The sequence below is a fragment of the Chroicocephalus ridibundus genome, chromosome 5 (genome assembly GCF_963924245.1).
Source record: "Chroicocephalus ridibundus chromosome 5, bChrRid1.1, whole genome shotgun sequence".
Taxonomy (NCBI): Eukaryota; Metazoa; Chordata; class Aves; order Charadriiformes; family Laridae; genus Chroicocephalus; species Chroicocephalus ridibundus.
Window position 1 is genome coordinate 4917006 of NC_086288.1, and position 27064 is coordinate 4944069.

General features: G+C 41.4%; 1 protein-coding gene across 1 annotated transcript in view; it reads left to right on the forward strand.

Moving 5' to 3' along the window:
- The window catches only part of NDST4 (N-deacetylase and N-sulfotransferase 4), a 147459-nt gene that overhangs the window by 96001 nt on the left and 24394 nt on the right, over nt 1-27064 (forward strand). Inside the window, exons 5-7 of the mRNA XM_063336645.1 lie at nt 1223-1377; nt 9801-9986; nt 11622-11750. Coding sequence (XP_063192715.1) covers nt 1223-1377; nt 9801-9986; nt 11622-11750 — 470 coding nt within the window. The remainder of the gene's footprint in view (nt 1-1222; nt 1378-9800; nt 9987-11621; nt 11751-27064) is intronic.

Below are 27064 nucleotides of genomic sequence, written 5' to 3' on the forward strand. Positions count from 1 at the left end.
CTCCCATCAGCAGGAGCAACTTTCTAAGGGCTTGCAGAGTGCTGCAAAGGAGGGGAGTGAAGTGATTCGGTGACACCAGGAGAAAGTTTCAAAGTAATGCTCTCCTTGTGTAGTGGCGTTCTTCAAAAAACACCGCAGAAGTGCAAAGTAAAAATAAAGAGCTGAAGTGCGTGCACCGAACAGCCATCTCTCTATGTTCCTGCCTCGTGCCACAAAAGTAAACAGTGACATCCATGAAGCACTTTCTTCCAGTGAGTTTTGCAAAACATCGGAAGGCTTGTGGGAAGAAAAGATATCTACGTTTGCATCAGTAGACTGATTTTGACAATTATTTCTTTGACTGATGCTAAATAAAAGCATTTTAATGGTAAAGGCACAAGAAGGAAGGCTGCTATTAAACTGAATATTATTGAGTAATTTGGGGGTGAAGTTACTGAAATGTAACTTTGCCTTTCCAATTTGAAAAAGCACTGCAGACACACGTCTGCAAATGGTGGAAGCAGCATTGTATCATTTCTCAAATGGAAGGTTTTCTTTCTTATAACCACACATGCTTGCTTCTGCCTGAAGCAGATGCTCTTCACTAACACAGGAGTTTTTATTGTTTTTACTTCAAGATTAAACCTGGCAAAAACTGAATGCCGAACCATAGGAAAAAACATTTGGAACCCCTTTGCCATTACAGCTTCATGTTTTCCACCTAATTATATTTTGAAACGATTGCAAACTTGCTTCATACTTTACCAGAAATTTCCAGATTTCAGTTTACCGAGGCTAATAATGAAGTAGCTATAAGTGGGGAGGGGGAGTTGGCAAGACTCTGACGCACAGCTCTCAGTGATGCCACCTTGGCCAGCTACAACCACGCCGGACCAAAGCAGGTGGTTAGAAGTCCATCCAGTCTCCATCTTCATGGGGAGCAGGAACTTTTAAATACTCCTAGTGCATTAAATCGCACGATAATCAGCCCTTGAAAACTAATTCTTGTTAGAATCGCTGTCAGTTAACAGCATGGCAGGAATGGAAAGGGAGAGCTACGATCCATGGCGATTCACCTCACTCTTTTTGTGATATGGCAGAGCCTGTCTGCAGCACAGGGAGACATCCAGGCCAAGGACATTAGGTTTTATGGCAGCCTATTCTGTGTTTAAAGACCAATTATGGACATTTCTGCTCTTGCTTTTCTATTACCTTTTTTTTTCTTTCTTTCTTTCTTTTGCAGGGACTGAAGAGGAAGATGAAGGCGATGACCTGCTGTTGAGATCTGTGGATGAGTTTTGGTGGTTCCCCCATATGTGGAGTCACATGCAGCCTCACCTCTTCCACAATGAGTCGTCACTGGTGGAGCAGATGATCCTCAACAAAGAATTTGCAATAGTGAGTAAAAGTTACCAAAGGATTCACTAGGATACTTTTGCATATTATAGCTATGCTTTCCAAGCTGTTCTTACGTTTACCTATATTACAGAATCATAGAGTAGATTGATTTGGGTTGGAAGAGACCTTAAAGATCATCTAGTTCCAAACCATCCTGCCACGGGCAGGGAAATTATACTTGTGTGTATATATCTATTTACATAGATATGCAAATAAGGCAGCAAGATTGGAAACTCATCCCAAAAGAAAAGCCTTTCTGTGACTCAAACTTGGGCTGAATTTTGTCTTAGCCTTTTTCAGTGACACGGGCATTCTGGAAAGCAAGCAGCCCTTCACCCACCTTCACCTTGTGAGACCATAGGGACAAGAAGCAGTGAAATCTCAGCAGGTATCAGCTGGCCTTTTCAGCTTTAGAAAGGGTTATACCCCTATACCAAGGTTATCAGCTTCCTGAAGTCTGGTGCAAACATCCTCAATAGGGGAGGGAGAAAGTTGCAGTGAACCCTAAACGTTGTGTATGGTTTGTGAGGCATCTTGAAGCTAATGATGCAAATAAGAGGAGCTGCTGGATTTCACTGTGCTTTTTTTAGATAACCTGCTTGAAAATATGCTTTTTACATAGCTAACCTGTTGCTAATATTTGTAGATAATGATGTTTCATTTTTGCTCATTTGTGTTGTTAACTTAGAAGAGCTATCCTCCCAGCATTGCCCAGAGTACTTGTAATCCAAGGTCAGGTGGAAACCATTTAGAGTCCTTGCAGGCTAATGCCACTTGCTTATCAAGCACGACAAAGGAAACCCGAAATCTATAAATGCTCGCTTTGGAAAAGGCACTGTGTGGTCTTTGACAAGGTGCAGAAGTGCCAAGCTCCTCAAAAGAGCAGAGTGACACGGTGGGTCTTTCTCTGCTGCTCAGGGAACCCAAGTCTCAGCCCTCTGCAGCTCAGAAAGGCCAGCTAGCAGCTGCCCCTTCCTCCCATCCCTCACAGGAGCCGAGGAGCATCAGGAAACCGGCAGAAGCAGATACCTGAACAAGCAGTTGGAAGCAAATTATTCCCTTGTTTAGGAAAATATTTTCCTAACAACCTTTAAAGAAAATTCATTAAAAATGGCTTAACGGTTTACTCTTCTTGCCAGACTTCCCCCCATCCCGTCTCCTGCCTGGCAGGGTGTTAGGACAGAGGCATTTTAGATGACTTGTTTTCCTTTCTACAGTGCTGCTTTACTGTCACAGCCTTCATTCCTGGTCGTGCCTTTTGTGTAGCCTGGCCCGGAGACCCAAATATATTTGAGATTTTAAATGCAAGAGTAATTTTTTTAAGTAATCTGTATCTCAAAAATACATGGTCAGCTCATCTTTAAACCTATGGGGAAATTCTTCAAGTATATTCAGGAAACATGAAGTCCTCTGGGTCAAACTGCCTTTAGGAGTAAAATTTATAACATAGCCTGAAAACAGGTCTTGTAATAGAATCTGTTTGCAGCTTCAACTACAAAAAGATAAAGCCCATGTCCCTATCCTCACTGAAGGGTAGAGACTCCTTAGGGTGCCTATAAATAAGGAGATGATGTCAGTGAAAAGCTGCTGTTATTACAGTTTTATTTCCTGCTAACATTTGGACAGGGCTTGTACCGACCTCTTAACCTTGAATCCATACGAGCTGTACAATTTACTTACGAGAACATTTCTTTTCAAAAGGCTTCCTGTGAAATCCTCTCTGTGGGAGAAATTTATCTTCCCGATATGACAACCTTCCTGATAGCTATCAGAGAGGTCCCAGCCATGACTTCAGAGCAGTTTTGTATCCTCCCCTGCTTTCTCATCCTCAGAATCGTATCTTACTTGGGAAGGGAACTCCTTGTTCTGCAGCTGCGCTTCCGCAAGTTCTCCAAAGTTAAAGGAAACCCCTTTTCATTATTGTTTGACTTCACGGTGTGAATCCAAATTTAAATTGGAGATCTAGAGCAATACATAGAAGATCTGCTTGATGTCATACATGTTTTATTTGTGCTCTAACATCTTTAGTATTATACTCGGGGGAGCACAGCTTGATGCTGATGCCGTTTTCTGTTGCATTTCCCATTTATTGACTGTATCTCCCCACCTCCTGTTTTAGCTGCTGGTAAAGATGACACTTTTTAAAGATGACCTTCTTCTGTTTTACACAGATATATCCATACCTCATTATGATGCCCTAAAAAATGGGGGCTTACAATTGCAGCCTGCCTCAAACAGCTGTATCACAAAATAGATGTAGAAATCTGGTACCTAAACAATTTTGTATACATACAACTAATTGCTAATTAGGTATCTAATTGCCTTGATTTGAGTGCTGATACCTCTGCGTATCTAGGGCTTAGTAAAATCAACAGTCTTTAACGGATTCCCTTACACATGAATTGCTTGTGAACCAGGAGACTGCCTTTAACAAGAGCCCCCCAAATTATTGTATTTTATGTGTCACAGATATTTGTCGTTTCTACTGTTTCATGCCTAGTCGGTGAGAGTAAGACACTTTCTCACATCTTCCGTAAACATTATTGCCCCGCTGCTCTGGATCCAGCAGGCAGTGTGGAAAGTTTTGCCTGGCAAAATCCTCGTGCACGTGTGCCTGAGCGATGGGCCCCTCAGTTCCCCCCATCCATAGCCCCATTCCCACCACCCTCCCTGCCAAATCTCTTCTCGAGCGCTCACGATAGCCTCACGGGAACAAGAGCCAGAGATGTTAACTGTGGTAAAGTAAGTTGCAGTCTACCCAGAACTTTGCTATCCCAGTGTTATCCTATTTATGTAAATATGGATGGTATGCCCCAGAGTCTGGCGAAGGAAAAGGCAAATGACATTTATTTTGATTATCAGTTGGGTTTAACTTGATCATGTTTTCTAAGGTTCTTTTCTATCAGAGGATCCCAAAATCCTTTAAAGACACCAGTGGATTAAGCCTTGGATTAAATTTTGCAAACTGATAATATCTCAAGTATTATTCTCCTTGGTTATGGGCAATGCAGTTGATACACAGAGGTAAACAAATTGCCCAAGCAGAAGTCTCTGATAGTACATATTCCAAAAATAAAACAAACCAACTTTTCACTGCCATCCTTTAATCACAAGATATACTTCCTCCTCCCTTTTGTACATCCTTATCTGACACAACCAAGTAGAATATATTTAATCCAAAGCTTGTAGCTTTGGATTAGCTAGGAAAAAACAAATTTTTCCCCTCGATTTGTTTGCTTACTGATTATCTTCTGTGCTCATTTGTGAGCACACGTGCCCAAAGCACGGTAGATAGGGCAAAAACTATCATCGACTGTAAAAAGGTAGCTGTGATCTGATACGAGGAAGTGAGAGAGAGAGACATAAACACGAAACAAAGAAATCAATTCGGAGATACGCATATACAAAACAAAGAAATCAATTCAGAGCCTGTCTAGTAACGCTCCTTGGCTTCAATCTCCGGTTTATAAACCAGCTACAGATGCACATTAGCACTTCCTCTGCCTAAAGCTTTTGAGCTGCCCAAACCACAAAGAAACCACGATCTTTTAATATACCAATTAAATACCAAGAATATGAAGACCAGTGACCACATATCAAAGGCAAAGTAGCTACATGTGATGAAGAGAAAGTCTAATTTGTCGCATTACTTATATCTGTAGTAAATGTCAGGAAGGAGAGATGCCCTCTAGAGATTGCCTGTGAAAATGTTCTGTAAATGTTCTGCATATATAGGATGACATTGTCCTTTGCAGACAGGATGAGATTTATTCTACCTAACCGTAAGGTCCTTCTTCATTAGTGCTTTTGTCCGCACCAGGAGCGTGCTTTGACAGCACATCTCTAAGGCTGCCTCTACATTCTCAGCTTTATTTGGTACCACGCACATGCAGAGTCTACACGTTTCCTAGTCATGTATAGCTTCCTCAGCGCTGGACTGCCTTTCTGCATTTCCCATCCTCAGAAACCTAAGATTTAGATCTCACATCTTCTCTGCCTCTCGGTAGTCTGCTACAGTGTGAAGCATGCCTAGAACAGGAGTCGTAGTGAAATCTGGGAGACTCCTGTGCAAGACTGGTGAAAAGATGGCTTTGCCCGTGTCCCTGTCAGTCCTGGATCTGATACCGACACCAGCAAATCCGCTTCGTTAAGACCCCTTGTACTCTCTGCTTGGCGCGTTGTACAGCCACGTGGCAAGGAAGGACACCACAGAGATGAAAGAAACAACGGAGAAAGCAAATACCACCACACAGAGCCCTATATCTCAATGACAGCCACCTCTCATTTGCCGAACCGTATTGTCTAGCTAGAGAGCTTTTAAGCAGATTTTAAAGTTTAGAATTTAACTAAAAGCAATTGAAAGCTGAAATATTTATTCAATAAAAATTATCCAGAAACATAAACCTTGAGAACAAAAATCATGTGTCCGTAAAGGATAAAATAACAACATTTTTGTGAGTGCTGACAAGCAAGGTGGTAGCAAATTCATTTGCCAAATAAGAGAAACTTTACTAAGGAAAGTTAATAGGAAAAGTTATAGTTACAGTTAAAGTTATAGTTACAGGAAATCTCACCCATGTGCAGCAATATACAAAATATATCTCAGTACTAAAAATATGCAAAGCTTACATAAATCTTTTAACGTTGGAAGGTAACATCTTAAAAAGTACTAAATTTACTCTATCACCTACTGTTGGACAAAGTCAAGAAGTTTAGCAAACTTATCTGAGGTTGTAGTGTTAACTTTCTCATCTAATAAAAGTCTGTACACCAAAGGGAATGCTGCAGTTCAACTGATTGTCTGAAAAGACCTACAGTAGACATACGATTTAATAAATTAAAAGGTTGCTTTTTTATTCTTTCTCTGACTAGCCAATACTAGGTGTTTCTGTAAAACAAATCACCGGTGATCTTTAAGAACCAGAATGCCAGTTGTGTTAAAACAGTTTTAGGATTTGTTTCATTTTATTGCTTACTGTGTTTTAACGAGGACATGTAATATTTCATGCAATAAAAAACTGGGGGTTTTCTGTTGGACAAGATCCTGCTAATGTAAATAGTCAGTCTTCCATACGATGTTTTTTATTCAAATTTCCAACATCTGCTGATGGAAAAATTGCTGTAGGAATGCAACTTCGTTGAGAATATACCTCCTTCTGGAGGGCAGTGCTCATTCTGCATTACCTGCCCTTTCTTTAGTCGAGGGTTTTTTTGCAAACACACAGCACTTGCTGACTCACGGCAAACACAGCTCCTTTCTATACAAATAGGAAGGTCAAGAGAGGTTATTAGTTTCAAGCAAATCTTCCCTTGCTGGAGTGAAGCTGATAATTGAGAGAGATAAGCAGCCTTGGCAGATTGCTTCAGCCTTTCAGCTCACCTGTAGAAGTACCAGTCCCACGCCTGGGCTGTGGACGAGGTAACTTTGGAGGGTGGCCTGGTTTGAAGCATCTGTCTGCCGCTGGCCAGATGTGCGGGCCAGACGCAGGCATGGGAGGCAGGGTTACTTTGAGGTAATCTGAGGTATTCTGAGCACGCATCCCCCTTGCTCACTGCTGTCTGGAGGACGTGAGGTGTGCTTCTGGAGAGCATCCTCTTGTCTGGTCCAGCCCTTAAACAGTCTGACGGCTCCCCCACGGCACCATCATGCGAACCAATGCATGGGAAATAACGACAACTCTCAGGGAATTTTCTGCCAAAAATGCAACAGCTGTTTTAATTGTCTCCCCCCCATCTAACAGATTATAACATTGATTCTCCTTTGACATTGAACGCATCCACCGCTGCAGCTTCAGCTTCAGCTTCCGCTGTCAATTAAGTTAGAATTGAAAGTCTCTTAAGGCACAAGTGAAACAGGAATACAAATTTAACCTGCCCAAAATTAATAGCGCTGGGGTCCCAGCTTAAGCGTGTGAAGGACCGTAACACTGCAACCGTAACGTAACAAAAAGGGCCGGAAGTTTTCCAAACCGGACGAACACACACCCAAAGTTTATAAACAAATTTTGAAATAAAAAAAATAAATCAGTGGAAATCTTGAATATAAAAATAACCTAATAAAATCTTGTAGGAAATTGTTCTGTAGAATATATAAGAAAATATACTCACTACAGGCTTCTCCCATTTTGCCCAACAGCTTAGATTCAAATGTATACTCCTCCTTTAAGACATTAGTTCTCAATCCCAAACTAAATTTAATAACAAAATGAGAGGAAAAAAGGAAACAGAGCAACAGAAACCACTAAAAGAGTAAAATATTTCATTTACCCAAGTAAACTGAACATGGAGCCGACCAAAGAAAATCTGATTATTTCTCAGTTGTTTCTTCTAAAAGTCATATTGGGTTTCTGAGTGACTGACATGTGGTTATGTGACGAACTATGCAGTGTGCAGGTTTTATTCAGAGGCTAATTAGCTTTTTATATTGAGAACTTATGAAAAGATGCCTTATTTTATTTGTGAATGGCACATTACCATTTCACCATTCTGTTGCTATGGCAATACCAGCAGCAAATAGTAAGCAGATAAACAGTATTTTGCATGTATTCATCCAGGTACCTACTTTTGGACATGCAGAGCAGTGTTCATTATCTAGCTCAGGACACTTTTGTCTGTATACTCCCTAACACAGGTTTGGGGAAGGTTTGCAGGTTCAAATTAATACAGTATATTTAAGTTAACGTATTTTACAGTGTGAGCATCATAGACTCCTCAGTAATAAATGGCCAGATTTTTCAGAAACCTTTAGATACAGCTTTTTCCTTGGCAAAAAAATAGTGGAGAGTGATTCAACACTTATTATTATAGATCTGTTCCTCATTTCACCCTTAAACTGACTCATGCCTTTCAGCTAGGTAACAACATTAATATGCAGCAATTACATTTTGCTCTCAGTAGATTACAAAATAGTAAGTTTGGGTTTCTTTTTTTCAAGACTGGACAGCAACCTAAGATCTTTACTAATAAGGAATGGATAATTTTAAGTGGTTGCATTAGGTGATGTATGAACAAGTGTTCCCCACAGATTTAACTTAATTTTTGTCAAAGAACCAAAAGCCTTTCCTTGCAAAGTACTTAAAAATGCCCAGCACAACCTGCTGTTCCTGGAATTAAAGTAATCAACAGTTCTTGGATAATGTGGGCAAGAGGAAGGACAAAAAAAAAAAAAAAAAGTCATCATCTCACATTTTAGCCATTGCGCTCTGAACATCAGTTTTATATGAAGAGAAAACAGTTGATGCATCCTGTACGATGGGGAGTAAAATGATTTCAGTAAACCCCCGGAGCGCGGGAAGGGATGCTGCAAGAGCCAGAGCAGCAGGACACCCTGCAACCTGGAGATGCCGTGGGAGAGCTGAAAAGGGCTTTTTCTGGAACTGCTGCTGGAACTGAGCCTGGGCAGGAGAAGAGGCAGAACGCAAATTTCTTTCTGCCAGGAGCTGATAAACGCCGGATGCGTTTCTGAACAGTCACTCAAACCGATGAAACTAATTACCTCATTTTCACATGTATAGCTTACACTTCAAATAATTTGCTCTCTTTTAAATATATCCCGGTCTATAGATGTGGTTATCAGGCCTCATCATCAGATGGGGTTTTCAGACAGCCCACGCTAAGACGGGAGCGGGAGGGATGAGGAGCAGAACAAAGGCAAGAGAGCGTCAGGAGTGAAGGGAACATGCCCAGCACGCTCGCAGTTAAGCTTCTTCCTTAATTCCTTCTGCCTGCACATTAACTACCTCATTGTGCCAGCGGAAGATATTTTCAAGATAACCTATAGATCATATTCATGAAAATGCACATATTTCCTCATAGAAATGGAGCTGAATAAATATTTATGAAATGAAAAATATGTCCGTCAAAGTCCAGCTTGTTTTGCTGCTGCCTTAATACCATGGAAAAAATATAAGCCAAGTCAGAACCTATGGGGGATATTTATTTATTTATTATTTATTCATTAAACCAGGAAGGAATCTTGCTATCATTTCAGAAATAGGAAGCAAAAAATCCCACATATGTCACTGCAACATTTTCTTTTCCCCCCATCTGTTTACTGCTCTAATGCTGTTTGGTAGCTTAGTAAATATGCAGCATCAGCTTGCCGCATTACCTTTAAAAAGAACCAAACAGGTAGGATGCATATTAAAATACATGTAATATGTAATGAACACGCAGGCAAATCTATTCCATATAACAGTGTACGTAATCCAAGAGGATTATTTATCACTCTCCAGTTATCAGACTGTAATTCCACTTCCCCTCACCTCCCCTCCATTTTTAGCTTGTGCTACATACAAATAGGTACAAGTCTGTCGAAGGACAACAGCTTCCCCAATGCTGCCGTCTGCAGAAAAAATAAGCTTTGAATAATTCCACCTTCTTTTTCTGTTCCTAAATCTATTCCCCCCTCTGCTGTGTTGCAGGAGCACGGCATACCGACTGACATGGGGTACGCGGTGGCTCCGCACCACTCCGGGGTCTACCCGGTCCACATCCAGCTCTACGAGGCCTGGAAGAAAGTCTGGCGCATCCGAGTGACCAGCACAGAAGAATACCCACACCTGAAACCTGCACGGTACAGACGGGGCTTCATCCACAATGGCATCATGGTACACTGCATTTCCATGCTTCATAGCAATTGTACTTTAAGTGACTGAAAAATACGCTATTTTTACCAATGCTTCGAGTTTTACAGCAATCATTAAAATTCTCTGTGATCGAGGATTTGTAAGGATGCCAAAATAGTGCACTTGTTATGCAGCCAGGTTTTTTTTAATAAAAAAAAAAAAGAGTCGCACAAACCCAGGCAACTGCAAATATAATCCTCAGAAACTAAATGTACTTGTAGTCCCATCAACTATCGACACATACTTTGAAATTCATTAAACTGCCTAAGACCTATGTTTTGAGCTCAGGTTCATCTTTATGCATGAAAGGATTAGAAATCCACCACCTGGGAAGGTGAGCAGGTGTAAGTAATCTCCTCCAGCAAGCATGACACTGCTCTGAGGCCCAGGTTTCCTTCCAAACTTTGCTTCCGAAACTCCCAGAGCCAGGGACCGGACACGTGCCCGACTCTTCCCGACCACACGCTTGTGCGAGGAGAGAAAAGGTTCCTCACATATACACTTCACTGAGGGAAGGGCAGGAAAAGGTATAAAATTATTTGGCCTGTCTCACCAGCCAGCTGCAACCCTATAGATAGTCGAAACACAGAAACTGAATATGCACAAGTCAGACGTATTTCAAAGGTAGGTCCCAGGATGCTCTAAAGTCCCAGCTGACTTGAATATTGCATGTAAAGTCAAAATTGCCATCCCCTAAACAAGACAAAAGGAACGTCTTAATCAAAACCAAGAAGTTACTGCACGGAGTCCAGTTACTACTGGAATAGACTCCATTTCAGCTGTGCATTTACACATGTATTAAAATGCTCTGCTGAATGTCGGTGTTATTTGTTGCTTTAACTGAGTAGGAAAGCGACAACACTGACTGGAGGGAAACGAAATACCCAATACCCAAACGCCCTGACAATTGTTGTCTCTACCGCAGTACCTAGCTAGTAATGTAACTAAACCGTCTTGTTCTCCAAGATGAGTTTGTGTTCGCACGCCGGCGATGGCTGGTTTCCGACACGCAGCCTCTTGATTTATGAGGGGACAGGGAGCCAACCTCAGGCTGCTCTCACACGAGCATCCCACCGGTCCTGAACACGTTTCACAACCAGGAATGAGGGGCTCAGGATGGTTTTCAGGACCGAGGAATGTATAAAACAACAGGTCTTTTGTGGTCCACAGCCTCGAATACAAATTTGGTGTCTCAAGAACAGTAAGATTAATTGCCTGAGATAGCGAAGATGGCCAGGAAGCACTATTTATCTTCTAATAAACTAACCTTGCTAAGGGAAGAGAGGTTTGGCTTTTTGTTTTCCTCCTCTTCCAAATGCCAGGAAACAAACCCTTATTATGAGTGTCTGAGCTGAATAAAGCGGGACTGCAGGAAAGCTCAGCCCATGTGTGTCGCAGCTTTTCAGAGCTGGAAATCTCCACATCTGCCAGATTGCGCTTGCTTACCACCAGAGTACAGAAGGCAGAAAGGAGCCCATAAATAAGCACGCCAGAGTAGAGAGGCAGAAAGGGTTGCTGGTTTATTTCTTGGAGTTGCTGGAGGGATTCGGGTGGCTGTGCCAGGGTAAATTTGCAGAAAAATTTAGTGTCACAACAGCGCTGTTATTTTGTTCTCAGGTGCTCCCTCGACAGACCTGTGGCCTTTTCACCCATACTATTTTTTACAAGGAATATCCTGGGGGTCCTCAGGAGCTCGACAAAAGTATCCGAGGAGGTGAACTCTTCCTCACTATTCTCCTGAATCCCGTAGGTACCTCCTTTTGCTATTTTTTGACTAACGGGGAGGAGGGAGGGAGGGAGGAAGGGATGGAGATCAGTTTTCTTTGACCTTGTTTGGAAAATAAAAATCAAGACCCCTTGCTCAGGGGTAATAAGCAGTTTAAGAGGAAAGGAGCAAAGTGCCTTCCGCTGATTTCTAACTACAACTCTATGCAACAAGTTACTGGAAAATGTATTAGTTTCAGCTCTGTGCTGTTTCCCAACCTGAAGCCGGGTCCCCGTGAGAGAAGAGTGCGCTGACTTGCCTAACTGAGACTGAGAGGAACCAGTGAGGGCAGAAAAAACTTGGTGATCTTATCCCGCTTTTCCTTTTTTCCATAAGCTTGGCTCCTCAGGCACGCCTGATATAGCTCGATAGAAACCTCAGAGCTCAGGCCTGATACATTCCCCCACCACTGGTTCTTAAAAATAGATTTTGTGCAGCTAAAGAATACCCCAAGCAGTACATAGCCTTCTATTGAACATTTTTGCTTTGCTCAGTGCTGCGTTTCTTCTTTTCTGTCAACGTTACATGAACCATTAACTGTACGTATGTACGTATGTGTGCGTATACAACCAACCTATGTATGTATAAACACACACATATTTATGGTTTAAACAAAAGCAACACAGATTTTAAGGGCAATTTGCAGAGCTACCACGAAATTTTCTCTTATCTAATAAAGCGGTCTGAACTGCGCTGTGCTAATATACACCTATGACAACGCGATGTAGGTGGGTGCATAGGTGCAGTTGGGTTTCACAAGGACCAAGGAGGAAAGCTACCTAAGTGCAAATACCGTATTTTAAAGTCACAGTTCTCTCGCCTGTGAACAACAGCGTGGTGCCATTTAAGACAGCAGCCTAGAGGTCGAAGGAAGAAGGACAAGAACCAAAAAAATAATCATATATCAAGTATCTTTTTGCCATTGTCTTCCCTTCTTCCCATTCCACCCAAACAAGCAGCACTACTCACAAGATAAATGTCCTGGGTCTTGCCAGGTGGCCTGATTTTCAGTGCTTTTAAATTGCAGTACTCGTTGACTTCTCTGCAGTTAAAGAAACTTCAGGTGGAGCTAACTCCCAAATCCCGGTCACTTTTTATTTAGAGACCTAAATATAGATTTTGGTATTATATAATTAGGTGAAAATTTTGGCTGGGAAGCTAAGTTGGCATCCGAGTCAAAGATTCAGTCGTCTTAAAGAAACGTGACATTTCTGTTCGGAATTTTTCTGTACCATACACATGACATCTAATTTGAGAATAAAAAATATCCCTGTTCTTTATCCCCCTTCTCCATTACGTACAGTTCTCCCAGGCTGGCTTTTCTTCCTGTAGTTTCCTTAAGTGTAACTTGCCTCATCACTGTCTTGGGATGCTGCTGGAATTTATCCTTAGCTTTACTATACTTTGATCAATACCTGTGCACCTTTCACTTACCTGAAGATTTAGGCAGTGCAGCAGTCTGTAGCAGAGTATATTCTTACTCCATAAGAGACGCTTAGAATAGCCCCAGTTCCTCAATCACCACACCCAAGCCTCTGAGCATGCTCAGGCCACCCTGATTTCCTACCTTACAATTCATCTTTTCTCTAATTTCAGGTTTTTCTTCCTTACTGACACAGCAAATGAGCAAGAAGGCAAAAGCTCACAGTTGCTTATTAGCAATTTCAGCCTTGGGATCTTTTAAACAAACGTGTCCAAATGTTCTTTCCAAAGACAGGCTGACGCTAAGGGGAAGGGTAGCTCTTCAGTTAGTCTAAAAATTATTTTCAAGGCTATTATTGAACCCTGAATGAAATCAGATAGGCCTGTGCCACCACGTATTACTCTCCAGAACTCATTAACCTGGGCTCTCCAGGCAGCTCCCAAGCAGGACCAACCTTGGAAGTGCCGGAGCGTCTTCCTTCTGGGAGCTGTAGCACTCGTGCTGGCCCCACAGGAGGTTTCCCCCAGCTGGGTCCAATTGCTTCCCCCAGGAAAGGGCCAAATCCCTCCCTGGGTGGGTCCTGCAGCACAGACAGGTGCTCTTGGTGCCCAGCTGAGCGTGACACAGAGAATATTAAGAGAAGCAGTTCTACCATCTGCCTCTTAGGTTTCAGGAGTGATACAGCACAGGACCTTGCCTAGGAAGGCAATTTGTAATGGCAGGCAAAGCATTCCAGATGTAATCATAGAATGGTTTGGGTTGGAAGGGACATTAAAGATCATTAGTTCCAACCCCTGCCATGGGCGGGGACACCTCCCACTAGATCAGGTTGCTCAGAGCCCCATCCAGCCTGGCCTGATCATGCACCTGCGATGTTCATGACAGAGCTAGAAGACCATCTTCCAAAGAAAAGGGGGGAAAAAAAAGATTTTCTTTTATTTTCTTCAGTACATGAAGTCATTGTTTTGACCAAGCTATGTTCTAATAACTTGAGAGCGCAATATGTATTATTGGGTGGTATTTGAAAAGAACAGCAGTTCTATACTGTTAATGTTTGATTCCCTTCTCCCATTTTTATGATTTTCTACCTTTACCTCATCAAAACTGATACTTTACTGAGCTAAGCAGCACAAGTGAAATACTGACATGCACTTCCCTAACTCTGAGTTAAGTATGAATCTGTTCCAATATAAGTGCTTATTCAGACAGGAAGAAATATAATTTAATCATGTGTGAGCTGAAGTAAGATATACCGCGGAACCTCACCATCATTCAAGTCAGGTTGGTACAGTACCCTATGAAATATGCACCGACTGACAACAGTAAAAGCAAAAATCTAGCCTTACCTCAGAAGGAAACTGGTGTGAGTGGGAAACAAAATCATCTATGTTCATATACCCTTTTTTCTTTTTTTTAAATACCAAGTTTGGACAGCACACAAATGAACAAATGGGAAGACCTTTCTTTTATTCATTGTAAGAGAAGGTGTAGTGTTTTGGTGGTTAATTTGAAAAAGTTTACAGATTAGTATATAAAATACACGGTGTCTTGTTAAAAGGATCGACAGAGTGCGTATTTCGCTGGCCAATTGCAAATCCAGTTGAATTTGAATAACGTCACCGGCATTGGCATGAGTTACGTTCCTACAGCGAGAGGAAAGGGGAACCTGTTCTGGAGGGTGAAGGTGGTATAAAACTATTTCTGCTTGCAGAAAGAGAATGGATGCATGTGCACTCGCACAGCACTGCCAGGCTACCATGACAACTGAAGTTATATATAAATTATGTGTGTTACTACCATAAAAGATCACATTCCAGAGTCCTGGATTGGGTTAGAAATCTCCTTATATAGCTAGTTATCTGCCCTGTGGTGTTGTTTGTTACCCTGGCCTGGTTCGATAAAGCACAGGAGCAACAACAAAACACCAAACAAAAAAAGGAATATCTGGTTTCACAGAGCCCTTTCTACAACTACAGTAGATGATCACTCTGTTACCATTTTATGAGGTGCCTTCTTGATCATCAGGTAGGCTAGAAGTTAGAAGAGGGTTTCTGAGCAGGTTTATTTGTGGTTGTTGCCCGTCTGTCTTGTTTCTGTGGAGGTTTTTTTTTGTTCCCTTTGCCAGTTTTCACATTGGTATGTTTCTGTAGATGATCCTAACAATAGTTGGGCAACAGTTCCAAGTTAGATGTGACATATAACAACATTTTGGCTTTAGATGCTTGGAAATCTATACGCTTCACCTATAAAAACAAACCGACCCATAAATAATGGCTAATAACAAGAACTAAAGTGAGCTGTGCCGTTCAGTGACATCTTCCCAAAGCAGCTATGGTGAAGGCTGGTGTCCCACACATTGCCCAAGTGTCTGTTTGCTCCTGGCTTCCCTTTCAGAGGCAGCTATCTAGTTTGTGCCTTGATTAAAATCAGCACGCCACCACCTTTTGCTGTGGATTACAGCTATTTAGCTGTCTAAAAACAAACTGTCAGCTATTTCTGGCCTTCTAACTTTGGATGTCAGAGGCGAAGAAACAGAAATCTGAAAGTCTGTGAATAAGTGGTGACACCAGCTGTTCCGAAGAGGCGCAGATGCACAATAAGTGGATGAATAAACTTTAGCATGAATAGCAGCCGAGGCACAACAGAACAAAATTCAACGTCAACGCCAGCTTCTAGGAGGACTTCTGCCTGCTTTTCAACCCCATAGCCAGCGGTCTAACACTCTCCCTGCATTGGCATCGATACATTTAACAGGTCAATCACATCGAACTGGAACAGCCCCCAGAAGAGTTAAAAACCAAGTAATAGCTCATGGTTCTTCTCATTGCATGGGCATGGCATCTGCATTGCAATCCTGCTTTCTTCAGGAAAACACCTCGCCTGGATGTAGACCAGGGTTTCCAGGCACAGATCAGTGACTTGGTTTGTAGTTGTGTTTTTAACGGGACCTTAGCAGCAAAGATGGGTTGTAAAGGCACAGAGAAGTTCCTGTTTCCGTAGGCTGTTATGACGGCCATTTATAATCTTTTATCCCATCCCCCCAAACAAGTGCAAGTAGGAACACAATTTAAATAATCATGTTCTGATTAAACATTTTTTTCAATTAGTTTGATTACCGAAGCACATTTCAAGAATAATTAAATGTGGGGAAGCAAATTTACTAAATAGGAATAATGTATCAAATAGGAAGAATTTATTTACAACTAATTTAGGGTCAGACCACAACTCTTTTAATGATAATGATGGGCAGTATGATTGACATCGCATTACATGGACTGCAACGCGCTTTCTTCTGTGAGTGTATATTCCATGTACTTCACATGCGAGAAGTTCACAAAGCGTCCTCAGCAGGGAGCAGGTGGGAGATAATGAAGTTTTGCAGATGAGGAACCTGCAACTAAACCTTGCAAAAGGCAAGAGCTGAATATCTGCTAGCCCTTCCTAACTTTAGAACGTGCCACCAAGGAAGGCTGTTGGCAGATTCTCTTTTATCCCCTCCTGAGCCTTTGACAAGCAAGTGGTTTACAGAAACCCTCTCCATTACTCAGATTGGAGGTAGCAATTTCAGCAAATATAAATAAATATTAAGCTCGTATACCAAAAATGTTTGCACTTCCACGAAGCAACACCACATAGATGGTTAAATTAGAAAATGCCCCAGTGACATTGCATTAGGGTAAAGAGTTTGCTGAGAGATTGTCAAGGGGATCTTCCGATGGAGTTGTTTTTTTAAATAGCTTCTACTGAATACTCAATGGCTCAGAGAGATATTTTCGCTTTCTAATTTATGAATCCTAAAGATGAGTCATGTCTGGCAGAGATGATTTAGTAGTATGCAGAGGAAGGAGATAAATTCCACCAAGACAGACAGAAATCAAACCAACTTTCCTCTGAGTTTTAATGAGGGTTACAAGAATCCCAGCCAGACCTTTCCAGGATCCGGCTAATGCAGGAGGCTGCTCAAGTCTAGAGTTTGGGGTTATTCTTTGCGTAAACACTTCAAAGCAAAGCTCATTAAAGTTAGTGGAAAAAGTCTCAGCGAACAGACTGGGTTTGAAATACACCTAAATAAGTGCAACTCTTTCAAACGGCATCAATCCGCCTCCTCTCTGAAGGGTTTCATTCATTTGGAGGCTTAGAACAATAACAAGGAACTTCAGATGTATTTACAAATAAGAAATACGCACACGGTTTGGGATGGAAAATGAGACGTTACTTTGGCTGTTGGATTTTTCCTTTCCTATTTGATACAAGAAAAGCAATGAAACATTCAACCAAAATATGTTTTTCTCTCTTGCTAGACCAAAGCTAGATGTTATGTCGTTATTATCATGGATGTTATTTACTTTGTGGTTTGACAAACAACATCAAAAAAATCAGTTATTCACTAAATCCTAATTAGGACAGAACTAAAAGTCATAGCGTCAGCACTTTCACGGCAGTGGTTAACATAAAGCAGCAAAACCGCCACAATCAGTAGAAATAAGCAAGGGAAGAGGACAAAAAAAAGAGAGAGACCTCTACAACTTCAATCAAAAATGTAAAAAAAGTTTTACAAAACTGCTTTTGTACCTAATCTAATTTTGATAATAAAATAAAACTTCCCACAAGAATACGATTCTTACCACTGCGCTGCAACAGCATGTATGTCTGTATTAATTGTAGTTAGATCTTAAAAACAAGGAATTACGTTGCTACTCAAGATATATCTTCAAAGCCAGGAATTTAATACCAAAGAGCATCAGACAAGAGGAGTGCCGTGTCCTTAATCTGAACATAACACTAGCCAGCTACACAAATGGGATAGAAAATTCTCTGGCTCTGACCGGCGTTCTAGCGACCCAGTCCCTTGTGAGTAAATATTTAGGTTTCTCTGCAGGTGTACAGCATTCCACTGCTTCAACAGGAAAACAAAGTCAACTTAAGACTTTCATAAGTTTATTTACTTTTTAAGCCATTTCAAACAGCATCATTTCCTTTTCTCTTCCTAAACCTCGCCAGTTCTTTACAACCTTTTTGCAGTGCTTTGAGGTGCTTTCAAAGGTACTTTTTAAAAAATGTTTGCTTCATTGGGTCACATAACTATAAAAAAAATTTATAGCATTTCAGGGGGTTGAACATTTCAGTCATTTTCAGCATTTTTTTTCTCATTCTACTTCTCATTATTTACATAGCTTAATTGCCCTTAGAATAACTTTATCCATTCCCAGAACATATTTGTAAAATCCCCCTTCCTCTTTGTTCACTGCAGCAGTGCTGCGCCATATTCCTTTTCTTTCCCCCGTTTTTATTTTTTAAATACCTTCCCATCAAACCCTAACCAACTTTACGTGCGCTCTTGTCTTTGATATACCCAGTAGAGAAAGGCAAATTAATTGGCATTAACATCAACCTGCATTAAGGTACCTTGTTTCTTTTGAAAGAGACCTTTGGTATCAATCAGAGCAACAGATTTTCTAAGGGACGCTCACAGTCACATCACCCGCTGGCGTGAACAAAGACGGAGCATGAGGTGGAGCAAGCAAATGGGATGAACAGAGCAGATCCCTTGCTTTGCTTCCAAATGTAAACCCTGAACATTTAGAATTAAAGAATAATGTTCATAACATACAGTTCCCAAACTGAAATACTTTCAGCGGCAAAAAGCAGGTTTCTCATCAGCAAAGTTAGGGAACTCTGTTGGAGTTGAAACTTAGGGAGGATTTTCCACATCCAAGTGTCAGGCTCAAAACTAAGAGGGTTCAGTCCCTGTTCTCTGACCGTTGCCCTTCATTCAGTCTCCTGAGAAATGCTCTGACATATTTAAAGCCTGCTTTTACAAACTGTTCTATATATCACATCTTCAGCATGCGCAAGGTCTTCCGGTATCTGTTTTCTAGCTCCTCTCCTTTACTCCCCTGCTTCACAGACGATAAAGAACAGTCATAAACATTTAACAGCCCAGATAAGCTAATAAATACAGCCCTAAATATTATCGCCCCTACAAACAAGAGGGAGAGAGTAATTTCTCCTAAAAAAAAAAAAAAATCTCTTTAAACCAGAGGGCTTTTTATTAAGCCAGCAAGTGACAGCACAAAAGGCGCCTCAGCCGAACACTAAAGCGAAAATAAGAGCATCAGGCTTGGAGAAGAACCAGCAAGACCCACTTGCTTAGTTGAGGAGTCACTTAATTGGATTTACTTGCCAGTCGGAAACCTAATATGAGACCCCCACCATCTCAAGACATTCCGACCCCTGTCCTGGGTCACGGCTGGACACAGTGAATTAAGATTTTCTGTTGCCCGAACCCAGAAGGGCAGATGTCCCTAGACAGGTGGTTAAATTGAAGATCTCTGCCAAGGAGCAGATTCTTACTTATATCCCATGTCTTAATTCACGAGTTGCTTCTCTTTGCCTATTCTTCCTTCCTTTTCCTCCTTGTTAGACACATGAACCTGGCTGGGCTAACTCTTGCTTTCCCCTTCTTCTCACGGAATGTTTTAATTCAGTCTCCCACTGTCTCCTTTTCATAGTTCCACAATAAAGAAGTTTCAGAAGCCATTCCTGCATTTTGTTTTCATATATATAAATTTCTCTACTCTAGATTTATACCTGCATCACCCCATAGTATCTAGAGACACATGCATACCCTGCACAAAACGGGTTTTGTCCACAAAGCCAACAAAATAAGACATCTTTGCAACTCATAGATCAAGCCATTTTTCAAGTTAAAAAAAGAAAAGCAGCAGAAAGAGGGAAAAGTCAAACACTTCTTTAAACTCCTCTTCCTACTTCAATCAAACATCCCTAAGCAGCTTTAACCTGAGATGAAATGTGGCATATGAAATTCAGGCAGATTAGCTCCTTTTGTGGGAATTTGGTTGTTGAGAGTGGAATCAGACTTCTGATTGAAAGGTAACTTTGAACTCAACTCAGGAGCTACAGACAGTCCATAATAAGGTACATTATTATTCTAACTTAGAACAAGGCGTGATCACGCTTGCAGAGATCGGCAAATTCTTTGTAGGTGTCATGGGACACTTTTCATTTTGAAGGCCACTTAAATGCATTTACATTTTTAAACTCTCACCGTAACTAAAGGGTTATTGTTCTTTTCCAGCCTGTTAGATCTAGATTCCGCACGTCCCGCATGTGCCATACTTTGAACAGTTTGTTCTTGTTTCCTGCTCTCACTCATCACAAAAACAGATGAGAATCACACATTATTGCTTCAAAATATGAAAAGTAAATGCAGAGAGGGGTTAATTTATACCTTCCATAAGAGGTTTGGGAGTGTTATTATGAAACATCTCGAGTGTTAATAATATTTTTCTTTTTATTTGCTTTGTTTCTCTGAGCATTGCTGTAGAAAGAATAAAAAATAACCTTGGGCATTGTAGGAAATACACTGCAATCCAAAAGTAATTCATAACGCAGTTCTGCTAAGGGCCCTGTGAATAGAGCATCTCAGCATATTTCAGGAACATGAAAAAGAAAGCAAGCGACCTCCCCGCTACAAAAATGTCAATACTCGTTGAGCCATAATTAGCAGGCTATCGCCTGTAGGGACAGGCTTGTCCCTCTCCAACACGGGAAGAGGGATATGTTCATTCTGCCAAATTAAAAGGGGGTTTTGCTATTAAGCAGCTACGTCAGAATTCATCTTAATGGTCACAAACATACCAAATGAAATGAAAAAAGAGGGTGAGTTGGGCCTTATTCTTCTTTGTACAGGGGCCATTAACCTGCCAGAGGAATGTAAAGAACCATTTTACTGCGTCTAAGCGAAGGTCACAGCGAAGCACAAGGCGGTGTCCAGATGCTCGTCCCTGTAGAGAGGAGCACGGGGCTGCTGTCCCAGGGGCATCCAGCCAGCGCTGCTGGGGCAGGGAGCGTAACTGCAGGACTCAGTCATTAGCTTTTGCCTGAGGAAAAGGGAAGTATCTCCTCTTTATTCGGAAAAAGACTTGCATCCCACGCACGCTGGGCATCATAAACACTTCTGTTTTCTTCCTGCCACAACACGTATTCAGGTTCAATACAACCCATACACATTTGAAAGATAGCACACTACAGAAGTGCCTGTATCTACAGCACAATCGCCCCTTCCCCTAAAGGTATTTCCTTTTGCAACTAGAAGTCCTGTGAGCACTGATAACACGATAGAAATATTATAATACAAACGGAAAATTTGAAGCCACTTTTATCTTCCAACTCCAAGTGTTTGATTAAATCCACTCCAACCTTGCTCAGGCTTTCAAATCTTTTTTCCCCTCTTTGTAAATCATTCTTTTCTCCTTCATCCCACATGGCTACCCCAGCTGCAAAGAGCTGGTACGGGAGAATATTATCCCATGGAAACTCAAGCCTTCAGCAGCATATTTAGAAACTAATTAGCTTGAAACTCAAAGCATGAAGAAAATACTACAAGGCTAACACATCTCCTTTCTTTCTTTCTTTCATGCCGTTTTCCTTCTTTATGAAAGCTGCTACTCCAACACCATGTGTTTTGGTACTTTATCAGAATTACTTCCCAGCAAGTTAGGTGATGGCAGAAATAGTAATAAATGACTGGGTGTCAACAAGAGGGTTATTGGGTAAAGAGAAAAAGAATCTGTTACCTTCAAGCACACACCATACAATAATTTATTAAACTGTCAGGAGCAAGCCTTTAAGGTAAAAATGAGCTGACTCAGAATTCTCTGATTATTGAAAATGAATCCTTAATAGAAGTAAATGGACAAGAACAAAATTTCCTTGCTATGTTCGCCATTCAAAATTAATTGGAAAGTGGCTGATTTGAGAATATTATATCCTCTAGTGAACTGAAAATGCTGTATTTTTTTTTCCTCTGAAACCAAGAGTGGAGAATTAAATTAACTCTGAGGTTTGTTTGCTCAGAGTAGGCCACCAAAATGGATTAATTAATCATCATTTATGAATACTCTGTAACATAGAGCAGTCAGCTCTTCATAAAACTGCTAAAATAGCAACATGACAGTAGAACAGTTATAAAAACAAATGGTACGTTTCCTGCATCTCCAGTCTATATCAACTTGCCTGGCATTCCTTTCTTTGCAGTCTGAGAGAAGGGATCCTGGTGAAAACTCTTGTTCAGTGTTTATAAAAGGGCTCAGTTTAAACGGGATGATTCATAGTTGCTGTACTACTCTGTGTGCCACACAAGGTCCTGGGCAGTGATTTCCACAGGGAACGTCAGTATTGCTCTGGGAGACTTTACCTTCCTCTACCCGGAGACTATGAAGTGCCACGTTAATGATAATAGACATAATTCATTCCATCATTCAGAAACCAGTTAGAACCAGATCTTACTTAAGCGTATCTATAAATGTCAGAGAAACAGCCATTTATGGATGCTTTTCCAAACTAATAACCATTTTGACCATTATTTGCCATTAGCAGATACGTGAGCACTTTTCTCCCAAAGGTCAGCCGGCTCAAAGGATTGTGTTTTAACTCATTGATTGGAAGGGTAAACAGAGAGAAAAATGATTGAAGATCCAGTTTAAAAAAATAAAAGCACTGTCACTAGGGCAGGCTCTTACTGAACTTACTGAAGTCCTGCTGAAGCAAATAGAGCAGTTGCATCTTGGCCCGGTGTATTGAACTGTGGTCTGAAATACCGGGATTCCTCTATGGGTATTAATGCGTCGTTTCTTAAGATGGTCAGTTCACCAAACTTGAGGTCCATATTCGTTTCAGGACTAGTTTCTTCCTGCCTAGAAATATTGTCTTCCCTGGAACCTTCCAGAGTAGCCAAGGGACATCTCCAAGCTGTGAGGGGACGACATTCATTTAACCCCAGGTCATTGCAGGGGAGGGAAATTTGACGGAGCATTCCCCGGTGACCCGCAGTGTCTATGCGGAGAGACTCAAGTCAAGCACAAAGCTTGGCTCAAACACAGCGTTCATAAATATTTATTACCACTGTGATTAGCTGTTTGGCAGCCTGGCCACTGCTGGCTCCCCTGGTTGAATGCTGTCTAGCTGTTTTCACAGATTCCTGAGTGGCAGGGTCTCCTCCTCTTACCCAAGAATCACAGCTATGCAGGTACTACACGAGTAGAGCAAACGCTCTTTAATTGGATCTCATCGTATCCTCTGCGGTCCGCATAACTGAGGTTTAATGTTGCTTAAAACATAAGCAACGTATTTAGATTTCTTCGAAGTAATGAGAGCCCTGTTTATTTCCATTAAAATAAAAGTCAAACGGGAAGACATTTTCTGACTATTTTCCACTCACACAAATAAGAGGCCCCATAAGATATTTTGGAAATTCTGGAAAACTAATTAGTTTTGCTACAGAGATATTTAATCTGTGCTATAAAGTGATCCCTCCTGGATTATGTGCAATATCTACATGCTACTCAAACATGTCATTATTTAATTAGGTATTAGGCATTTATCAACAGGCACGCACAAATAAGAAAGCAGAGCTGACCCTTCCCTAGAAATAAGGCCAAGGAGCAGGAAAGCTTGAGGAGGGCAAAAGCAGCAGAGCCTGCAGGCGGATTGATGGTGATGGCTCCAGCCTGAGCCCTCCGACATCATCTGTCATCTCCCCACACACACGCGTGAGCAATGCCCCCACACGGGATGCTGACTGCACAACTTCCCCGGGCAGTCCGTTCCAATGCTTGACAACCCTTTCAGTGAAGAAATTTCTCCTAATATCCAATCTAAACCTCCCCTGACACAACTTGAGGCTGTTTCCCCTCATCCCGTCACTTGGTACTTGTCACCTCGCTACGCGCTCCTTTCAGGTAGTTGTAGAGAGGTATGAGGTCTCCCTTCAGCCTCCGTTTCTCCAGGCGGAACAACCCCAGTTCCCTCACCCGCTCCTCACAAGACTTGTTCTCCAGACCCCTCACCAGCTCCGTTGCCCCCTCTCTGGATCCTGACTGGCGCTTCTGTAGTCAGGGGCCCAAACAATCGGTGCTGTTGTTATTTCACTTCCACAGACCCAAAAGCAAAAATTTTACTTTACCTACGTATACAGGGGAGGCAGAGTGTATTATTTAGAATAATTTTTGCCTTTTTCCGTGCTGTGATAAATACAAGGCTTGTGAGGCAAGCCTCATGGTGTCCTAGGGGACACCATTCAAAGGCACTGCAGAAGACCTTGGCCTGGTGCTGGCCCCCAGTGGTCATTCACCCATCAGCTCAGGCCAGCCCTCCTGCTGCCGTGGCAGTACTGTCAGGACAATATATGCAACATTAAGAACAGTAAGGGAGAATTATCATTATTTCAGTGCAGTAACAGAGAAAGCTTCACGATTTTCTATAGATGCAGCCAGAGGTAATTTGGTATCATAAACCGATGGCCAAGGAATACTCACATTCTTCATCGGCACAAAGTAATTGAAGCTGAACTGATTTTTATCTGCAGAGGATTATGACTAAAGAGGTCGACAGCCTCGACCAGTATTTTGTAGTTGCTTGACAGAATTAACAAGGAGCGAGCGATATATACCGTCAAGGCAAAGGGTTATTGATAGCTATCTCCTTACACAAACTCCTGTGATCATCTTTGAAAACTGAAGACCAAAACCATCGGAGACTTCTCAGAGCTGTGTCTTTGATGATGCTTTTGTTATTCTGTCAGAAATGGTTGGTGTACAAATCTGACTTAACCCAAATCCATTTTCACCTTCTTCATTTGTGTGATTTTAAATGGGGTTTATTGTCGAGTCTGAACTGAATAGGTTGATTATTTTTTTAGAGGAAGTTTATAGTCTAAGGAAGCCTTTTCAATGAGAAAACACAGGTGGCAACGAAACAAATTCTTGTATCATGAATTTCACTTAAAAAAGAAAATACGTGCTTATAACAGGAGGGTTGAATTGCTCTAGACTTCTGCAAAGACTTCATGGAGCCCATAGACGTAACTGGTAGGACCGCGTTCACAGAAGTCATTAAACCTTGGCCACAATTAGATGTACTGCCGATCGCTTATACAAGTGTGACAAATGAACAGACATAAAAAAATCCATTTAGTTTTTCCACCCTAATGCAGCTACGCACTGATTGCATAAAGTCATCAACAGCAGCAGTTATTTTTTCACAGGCTCTGAAAGCATGCCCTAATAGTAAAAAAAAAAAAAAAAAAATCCACTTTTTTTTAATTGCGGGCTTTAAAAAAAAAAAAAACAACAAACTAATGGAGTGGAACTTCCTAACTAGCTTTCTTCATATAGGACCTGACTTGTCAGGGATACCAAAGATGTATATAACACAGGAAACAGTTGCTGTGTTGGAATGTGGTCATGATTTAGCCTTTATTTTAAAAGTGAGACTTGGGTAGATATTAGAAAATAAAAAACAGACATAGCAACTTGATTCTCATAGGGAAAGGAACAACGCACAGGATTTTTCTGTCAATAATAAAGAATTCATTTAATCGTACCAACTAAATAATGCAAAAGTAGAAAGCGTTCCTGGGTAAATGAGAAACAATTTCGCTCTTTGAATAGGGAATGTTAAAACAACATAGATACCCTACAACATTTGCAGAGCTGTCCCAAGGCCACGTAGCACCACTGATCGACAGCAGCTTCCCCTCCCATCGCCGGGAGCACTTTGGGTGGAATACAGACACTCTAATGAATATGGGCACGGGAAATAAAACGCCATTCAACGGTTTTCTTTCCCCTTCAATCAAAGACAAAAATGTTTCTTTCCAAACACTGCCTTTGTTGCTTTCTTTAGAGGTATCATGTTTGGAAAATATTTGATTATCCTGTCAAGAATGCTAAAATATAGAAAGATGTGCAGAGCGGAAATAGAGTAAAAGTAAAAAAAGCGATTTTCAGGCATATAAATGATTTTGCTTCAGTAGCAGGAGGGTCATGAATATGAATAGCGCTGAATTCTAGAGAAACAATTTGTCATTATTAAAATTAGTGCTTTGTCAACACAAAAATCTCACTCCCAGCTTCCTTTTTGTGCTGCTGCACAAACAGCTGCATTAAGGGCCCACGCGTTCTGGGATTCATTATCAGTGAATGGGGCTCTGGCTCATAAGGTACAAGAAAAGTCTGTAATCCATAATAGGAGGCTGTCAGGATGTGAAATATATTAAACACTCGAAACTGAAAGAGGTATTTCTGTGGTCAGCCTAGCATAGAGCTACTTGGTATTAGTAAATGGACACTTGACAGTTTTGCATTTCTCAGCCATGACATCCCATTTACACATTCAGAAATACAACATGCTGCCATCTAGATCCAATTATGAGAGTTTGCTCTTGGAGCAACTGTACAGCATTTTTCGGAGCACAATGGAAATAGACAGAATAGCAAAATTCATTTTTTTCTGGGAAACATTCATGCAAGAGAGGAAGGGAGAAGAGCAGTAAATATGCCAGCACGTTTCTACAAGAACAGGATGCCTGCACCATATATTTCCCAACACGTCTTTGTTTTGCGCGAGGTTGAGCTATACCCCTGGTTTATTTTGCATGCATTAGTTCCTCCTTTCTTGCAAATTTTATTTAAGAGGTGCAGAAGCAAGGAAAAGAGTTGTTAAAGGCAGCGAACAAGTTCCCCTTAGAGGAACAGGATTCACATGTGAGACCTGTCTCTATTCCTGGGCTTCCCAGCCATTGCTGGAAAGGGACAAAGGACGAGCAGGAGGAAAGGACCTAAAAGGGAACATTGATCCCATTCCATTATTGAATGGCTGAGGGGATGAGGTGGAGCACGTTCGTACATAAGTTTTGCAATTGTTTTTTTCATTGCAAGCGCTAGATCGATGGACAGGCAGAGTTTCAAATATCAACATAAAGGTATCAGCCAATATTGGATTCCCAATATCGGATAGCCATCCTTGAGACTGGCCGGGCACACCAGTGAGACTGGTCGGGTTACACTT